General features: G+C 43.4%; 1 protein-coding gene across 1 annotated transcript in view; it reads right to left on the bottom strand.

Moving 5' to 3' along the window:
• Positions 1 to 7,500, bottom strand: part of LOC138975133 (protein MTO1 homolog, mitochondrial-like) — a 131,126-nt gene that overhangs the window by 122,032 nt on the left and 1,594 nt on the right. Inside the window, exons 2-8 of the mRNA XM_070347795.1 lie at positions 7,084 to 7,401; positions 5,409 to 5,504; positions 4,801 to 4,856; positions 4,100 to 4,271; positions 2,726 to 2,902; positions 1,483 to 1,595; positions 548 to 660 (exon numbers count right to left, since the gene is read on the bottom strand). Of these exons, the coding sequence (XP_070203896.1) occupies positions 548 to 660; positions 1,483 to 1,595; positions 2,726 to 2,902; positions 4,100 to 4,271; positions 4,801 to 4,856; positions 5,409 to 5,504; positions 7,084 to 7,401 (1,045 nt within the window). The remainder of the gene's footprint in view (positions 1 to 547; positions 661 to 1,482; positions 1,596 to 2,725; positions 2,903 to 4,099; positions 4,272 to 4,800; positions 4,857 to 5,408; positions 5,505 to 7,083; positions 7,402 to 7,500) is intronic.

Here is a 7,500-nt window from a genome sequence, read left to right as displayed (position 1 = left end):
TCATAACCTGTGTAAATTGACCCCCATTTTAAGACTTCCTCCACCGGCACGGTTGGCCTAGTGGTAAGGCGTCCGCCCCGCGATCGGGATCGGTCGTAGGTTCCAACCCCGGCCGGGTCATACCTAAGATTTTAAAATTGGCAAACTAGTGGCTGCTCCGCCTGGCGTCTGGCATCATGGGGTTAGTGCTAGGACTGGTTGGTCCGGTGTCAAAATAATGTGACTGGGTGAGACATGAACCCTGTGCTGCGACTTCTGTCTTGTGTGTGGCGCACGTTATATGTCAGAGCAGCACCGCCCTGATATGGCCCTTCGTGGTCGGCTGGGCGTTAAGCAAACAAACAAACAAACAAACAAAAGACTTCCTCCGTTTTAAGACCTGATTTTGTCAGATTTTGGGCGGTCTTAAAAGGGAAAATGATACGTCATCGAACGCTGCATGAAGAAGAAGACACAATGGTGACACAACAGAGGAAAGTAGACGCTGTCCATACAAACATATAGGAAGGGCAAAAGAAAGCAAAGGTGGAACAAGAAAAAAGCTTACCTCGGGCCACAAACTTCTTCCTGCACATGACGATTCTGGTCCAGAGTTTCCATGACGACGGCATCAACACCAGGTGACGTGTGCGTCATGTGACATAGCAGCTGATCTTCAGGCTGAAAAATTAAGCTCATCATCAGTATTTATGTAAAACAGAACAAAGAAACCAAAAAATGGTGTAAGCAGAAACTTTTAGGGTGTGTGTGTAGGGAGAGGATGGGATGGGGGAGGAAGGTCCTTGTGGGGTGGGGGGGGGGGGTGTGCATGATTATCTTTGTGAGTGTGTGTGGGAGGGTGTGTGTGTCAGGGGAAGGGGGTGTCTGGTGCGTTTGTGCAGGTGAGCGTGCATATGTGTGCATGTGTTTGTGTGCGCACACAATTGTACTTGTGTGTATCATAGATAGAGAGAGAATGCATGTGTTTGTGTGCGCACACAATTGTACTTGTGTGTATCATAGATAGAGAGAGAATGCATGTGTTTGTGTGTGCACACAATTGTACGTGTGTGTATCATAGATAGAGAGAGAATGCATGTGTTTGTGTGTGCACACAATTGTACTTGTGTGTATCATAGATAGAGAGAGAATGCATGTGTTTGTGTGTGCACACAATTGTACTTGTGTGTATCATAGATAGAGAGAGAATGCATGTCTTTGTGTGTGCACACAATTGTACTTGTGTGTATCATAGATCTAAGAGAGAGAATGCATGTGCGCCTGCATGTTTGAGTGGATGTGTTTAATTCTTCTTCTGCAACTGTGTTCACCGGCTGCAACTCCAACTCCATCTATGTTAACGGTACTCCTGAATAAAAACTCATATCTTTCTATTCCCATTTACTGTGATCTAGCTGTACATGATCTTGGCATCAGATGGCAGTGTACCTGATGCCAGTCTATGTGATGTGGAATACGTACTGGATTATGATCAACACATACCTTTATCCAGACAGAGTCACTCAGGAAGGAGAAAGGCATTGGAGGGTTGTCGCCAGGTTTCTCCAGAAGCTTTGAATAATCAATTGTCCTGCCATCCAGCCTTGGCGGTGTGCCTGAGGTTAAACAAAATGTACTGTGACATTAAGCTATAAATCAGTGAACGCAGTTAAATTTAACGTTCCACATAACTTATCCAAAATTACAACACACAATTCAACACTTTCACTTAATTTTATCATACATGTAAGTGAATTGGTAAACATCAGGAAGACGGGCGCTGTGGCGTGGTGGTAAGACGTCGGCTTCTTAATCGGAAGGTCGAGGGTTCGAATCCCGTCCGCGTCCGCCTGGTGGGTTAAGTGTGGAGATTTTTCCGATCTCCCAGGTCAACTTATGTGCAGACAAGCTAGTGGCTTATCCCCCTTCGTGTGTACACGCAAGCACAAGACCAGGTGCGCACGAAAAAGATCCTGTAATCCATGTCAGAGTTTGGTGGGTTATAGAAACACAAAAATACCCAGCATGCTTCCTCCGAAAGCGGCGTATGGCTGCCTTAATGGCGGGGTAAAAACAGAGTTTCAGCCCACGAACGCAGAAGAAGAAGAAAAGGTAAACATCAGGACCTCCACAAATCTGAGAAAACAGGGTCTTAAAAAGGAGGGAGTCTTATAAAATGGGGGTAAATTTACAGAGGTTATGAACAGAAAGTCTGAGAAAACAAGGTCTTAAAAAGGAGGGAGTCTTATAAAATGGGGGTAAATTTACAGAGGTTATGAACAGAAAGTCTGAGAAAACAAGGTCTTAAAAATGAGGGAGTCTTATAAAATAGGGGTAATTTTACAGAGGTTATGAACAGATATTTGGGATCAGGTCTCATTATGAGGGTTCCATATTGTATCAGCTGTTTGCAGCATGCATGCAGCTATCTTAATTAAGTCTGACATTGTTACAATCTCCATTTCAGTCAAAACCAATGGACAAACAGGAAGGCCGGCACATGGTAAACACCACAAAGCTCTTGGTAACCCTAAGGGAGGTAATCCAAAGTTATATCCATGAAAATATTCCTCATTTACTTCCCTTCTAACCTGAACTAGTGTTACTATACAAGCAGAAGCAACGACCATAGTACACTGACAAGAAAGATTTGGACAATGTAACAGACAAATGTCAGAAAGAGTAAAAGGGTATGCAGAACATAACTTATCAGCATCCACTCAAGCACGCAATTTTCATTGCATACCTGTTTTCAATCGTCCCATCTTAAAGCCAGCATTTTCGATGGTCTTAGCCAGCCCTATCGCTGGCTCGTCACCAAGGCGACCTGCAGGTCTGGAAGTGAGACCGATATTGATGGAACCTCTCAGGAACGTCCCTGCTGTCAGGACAACCGTGTCAGAGTATATCTTGTTTCCATCGCCTGAAAACAAGAGTGAAGAAATATTAATGGCACGTACACTCCTTCTTATGAAAACTCTGACAGTCTCAAATATATCTGGCCAGACTTTTACATGGGATGAGACCATCCCTCCACTTGGTCACATACTAAATTCAACACCCTCACTGCTTGCTCTGGTGAGTTGTTTGTTTTTATTAATTATTTGTTTGTAAAAAAAAACATTAGTGGCTTTTATACTTCTTCTTCTTCTTCTGCGTTCGTGGGCTGAAACTCCCACGTACACTCGTGTTTTTGCACGAGTGGAATTTTACGTACGTGTATAATGACCGTTTTTACCCCGCCATTTAGGCAGCCATACGCCGGTTTCGGAGGAAGCATGCTGGGTATTTTCGTGTTTCTATAACCCACCGAACTCTGACATGGATTACAGGATCTTTTCCGTGCGCACTTGGTCTTGTGCTTGCGTGTACACACGAAGGGGGATAAGCCACTAGCAGGTCTGCACATAAGTTGACCTGGGAGATCGGAAAAATCTCCACCCTTAACCCACCATGCAGCAGCGAACGGGATTCGAACTCATGACCTCCCGATTAGGAGGCAGACGTCTTACCACCACGCCACTGCGCCCGTCTGGCTTTTATACAAGATTAGTTCCCCCTAAAAATTCCCACTGTGCCCACGGAGCACCAGGCTGTTCATTTTTGGTATGTGTCCAAGAGGAGGGCTGGTCTTATTCCGTGTAAAAGCCTGGTCAGAGACGGTGAGCCTAATGTTTACACAGGAAGAAGTGGGTTTTTTTTTTTAATATGCAGCAAAGTGTGTATTATTTTGTTTGCACGCATACATTTTGTCTGAAAGCATAAAAGAAACATTACGCTTAAATGATCAACACAATATCATTCTAAAAGAAATTATCAACCCTCATTTGAAAGAATGCAAACACAGTACTGTGCCTTGTTATATTTCAAAAGTAAATATATAAGTTTTACACATGATGGAAACAACGAATTTATTATACTATCATGTCACGAGAAAAAAAATTCTTCAGCAAGTTTGCCGTAACGGCAATTAAATATATTGAAAACTTTCCAAAATTAAAGGCAATGATTTAAGCATCTTGGTTACCCATCGTTAAAAAAATTGTCCAGCAAATGTGCAGAAATGACCGCAGATTAGTTGGTGATATGAAAGAAGTTTTAATATTTCTTTTTCATTTACCCAGAACAACGCCTTTGCATTTCTGCTTGCAAACTCCATGGTCAGGCAGAGTTGCCTCCCCTAGCAGCAAATCTTCTACGGGTGCGGCCATGATAGTCAAGCCCGGTGAGTTGAACACTTCTTTCTGAATGTGTTCTTTGTACAAATCTCGATCTATTTGAGCTCTGGGACCCTGAAAAAAACACAAAACAAACATCATGAATCTGCTTTTGTGGCATGATTGGAAACGTGAAAGGTTATATTAAACTGCATGCATTTTACACATAGATTGTGGAAAGAATTAATTTCCAAAGACTAAAACTAAAAGACCAATCTAGTATACCAAGAAAAGATCCCATTAATCCTGTTACATTGGATATATATAGAAACATGAAAATACCGAGCATGCGCATCTAAAAGTATAGCTGCCTGAATGGTGCGGGGAAAAAAACAATCATAACGTGTGAAAACCCACAAGTGCAAACACACTAGTGTACATGCATTGGAGTTGTGCACTAGCCAATGAACGCAGAAGCAGAAGAAGCTGAAGAAGGCTTATAAAGCATGTATGTGGTCTTTCATTTTTTTTCTCAAGAGTGCTTGGTTTCTTGTTTGAAAAATATCATACTTCAATTTTGTTTTAATTACACAAATTAATTCCTTTCTACCAACAACCCACATGCACATCGAGCGCAAACAAATATCCAAACAGCTTAACTCACCCAAACAGCAGGGCCTTTTCTGCGATTAAGTACTTTATACTGCACTCCAGATTTGTCTGCACATCAAGAACAAACATTATAATTAACAAATTAAAGGAAAAGAAAACACACACACACACACACACACACACACACACACAACATGCATAACTTGCAAAGCAAGCAATGGCATGCTGTTTGCATATATATATAGATCAGCCAATAGCACTCTGCAGGTTCATCCCCCGCCCCCCCCCCCCCCCTCCTACATTCACATGCATACTCACATGCACACACAAGCACATGCACCCACACAAACATGCACACACACACACACATACACACACACATGCACACACACACACAAACACACACACAAACATGCACACACACACACACACAAACACACATACCCCCCTACCCACACACACACACACACCCACAAACATACCTCCCCCCCAAACACACACACACAAACATGCACACACACACAAACACACATACCCCCCCCCCCACATACACACACACACACACAAACAAGCACACACACACACAAACGCATACACAAACACACACACACACATACCCCCCCCCCCACCCACCCACCCACCCACCCACACTTCACTTACCACACACTCTTGCACAGACACCATCCAGAGCATCAATCTCCTTCATCAAGTGCCCCTTGCCTATGCCACCAAACGAGGGGTTACAGGACATGGCTCCTGCACATCACATTAAAATAAGATACAGTGGAACCCCTCTTTAAAGACACCCTGATTTAAGTCCCCCCTCCCTTTCAAGACCAGGGGCGGACGAGGGGGGGGGGGGGGGGGGGGGTTTCTGGGGTTTCCGGAAACCCCCCCCAGCCAAACAATAAAAAATTAAAAAAATTTGGGGGGGGGTTGAGTTTCAATTTTTGGGGTATTAATCAGTAACACAATCTGCTGCCTGAAACTGGTAATGATCATCCTCAGAATGCACCAGATTGCACCATTTTGCATCCTTTTTTTCAAAATTTTTCGGGGGGGCATGCCCCCGGACCCCCCTAGCAAGCTTCGCGCCTTCACACCCATATCTTCACAATATACTTTTGGAAACTCCCCCCATAAAACGAACTGATCCGCCCCTGAAGACCCTGCTTTTGTTGTTGTTGAGATTTTCTGTTCATAAGCTCTGTCAGTTTTACCCCCATTTTAAGACTCCCTGCCTTTTGTTCACCTGATTTTCTCAGATTTCTGGAGGTCTTTGAAGGGGGGATCTAGTGTGAATCACTATCAATCACTATCAATCACTATCAATCACTATCAATCAGGAGCGGGGTGGCCGAGTGGTAACGCACTTGCGCTCGGAAGCGAGAGGTTGCGAGTTCGACCCTGGGTCAGGGCGTTAGCAATTTTCTCCCCCCCTTTCCTAACCTAGGTGGTGGGTTCAAGTGCTAGTCTTTCGGATGAGACGATAAACCAAGGTGCCTTCGTGTACACTACATTGGGGTATGTACGTTAAAGATCCCACGATTGACAAAAGGGTCTTTCCTGGCAAAATTGTATAGGCGTAGATAAAAATGTCCACCAAAATACCCGTGTGACCTGGAATAATAGGCCGTGAAAGGTGGATGCAGCGCCTATAGGCTGTTGATCTACTGGCCGATGTGAATGTGTGACATAATGTGTAAAAAATTCCATCTCACACGGCATTAATAGGTAGACATGCGCCTTGAGTCGCCTTGTGTGGTGAGATACGTGCGCGACATAAATCCTCGTAAATAAATAAAAATAAATAAATAAATAAAACCACTATCAATCACTATCAATCACTATAAGTACAAGCTAGAATTAGTACAAACATTACATTATCCGGTAGTTAAGATCTGCTTTCTGTAATTTTAAGCATCAGACAGAGCCATTAACAATGAATTTATTGTAATTCAGTAATTTTAAGTAGCACACCTTGTACAGTTCACTAAAGTATGCATTGATTCTCTTAAGGAATGACTCTTAATAATAACTTAAGAACTACTTTTACTCACCTCTTCAATATTTTAAAAAAAGGACCTGTGAAAACCTGGTATAGCACAGCAAACCATGTAGTATGCTCTATAAATACCAGACTTACAGAGCACACACACCACACACACACACACACACACACACCATGTAGTATGCCTTATAAATACTAGACTTACAGCACACACACACACACACAACCCACCCCTCCCCTTCCCTGAGTATATTGTAAGTTTTCATTTACATCTAAAGTTTCTCACAACACAAAATTCTTGTAAACAAATCGAAACACACTAACCAATGGTGTCCACTTTGTGGGTGAGCAGAAGAGTGTTAGCTCCCATTCTGGCAGCGGCACAAGCAGCCTCTGTGCCCGCATGCCCCCCTCCAACCACAATGACGTCATATCGTCCAGGTGACGACGACGTTGATAGTGATGATGATGATAATGATGACGACAATGATGATGATGATGGTGATGATGATGATGGTGAAAAAGATGATGAGTTTGCCCTTGACTGCCGTCGCTGATACAGGTGGAGATATCTGCGAAGACTGACCAGGCCATGATGCAGCCTTGTTGGAGATGCAGCTGTTTTGATAAGCGAGTTCATGGCTGCAAGCAAAAGAAGAGCTAAAAAGTCAAACTTTTTACTGCAATACATTGGAAACGTCCGCCTACCCCACACATACCCATGCTCACACTCACACACAC

Source organism: Littorina saxatilis, linkage group LG9, assembly GCF_037325665.1.
Source record: "Littorina saxatilis isolate snail1 linkage group LG9, US_GU_Lsax_2.0, whole genome shotgun sequence".
Classification (NCBI taxonomy): Eukaryota; Metazoa; Mollusca; class Gastropoda; order Littorinimorpha; family Littorinidae; genus Littorina; species Littorina saxatilis.
The sequence above is the reverse complement of the archived record's forward strand: the minus strand, read 5'-3'. Positions and strand labels throughout refer to the sequence as shown.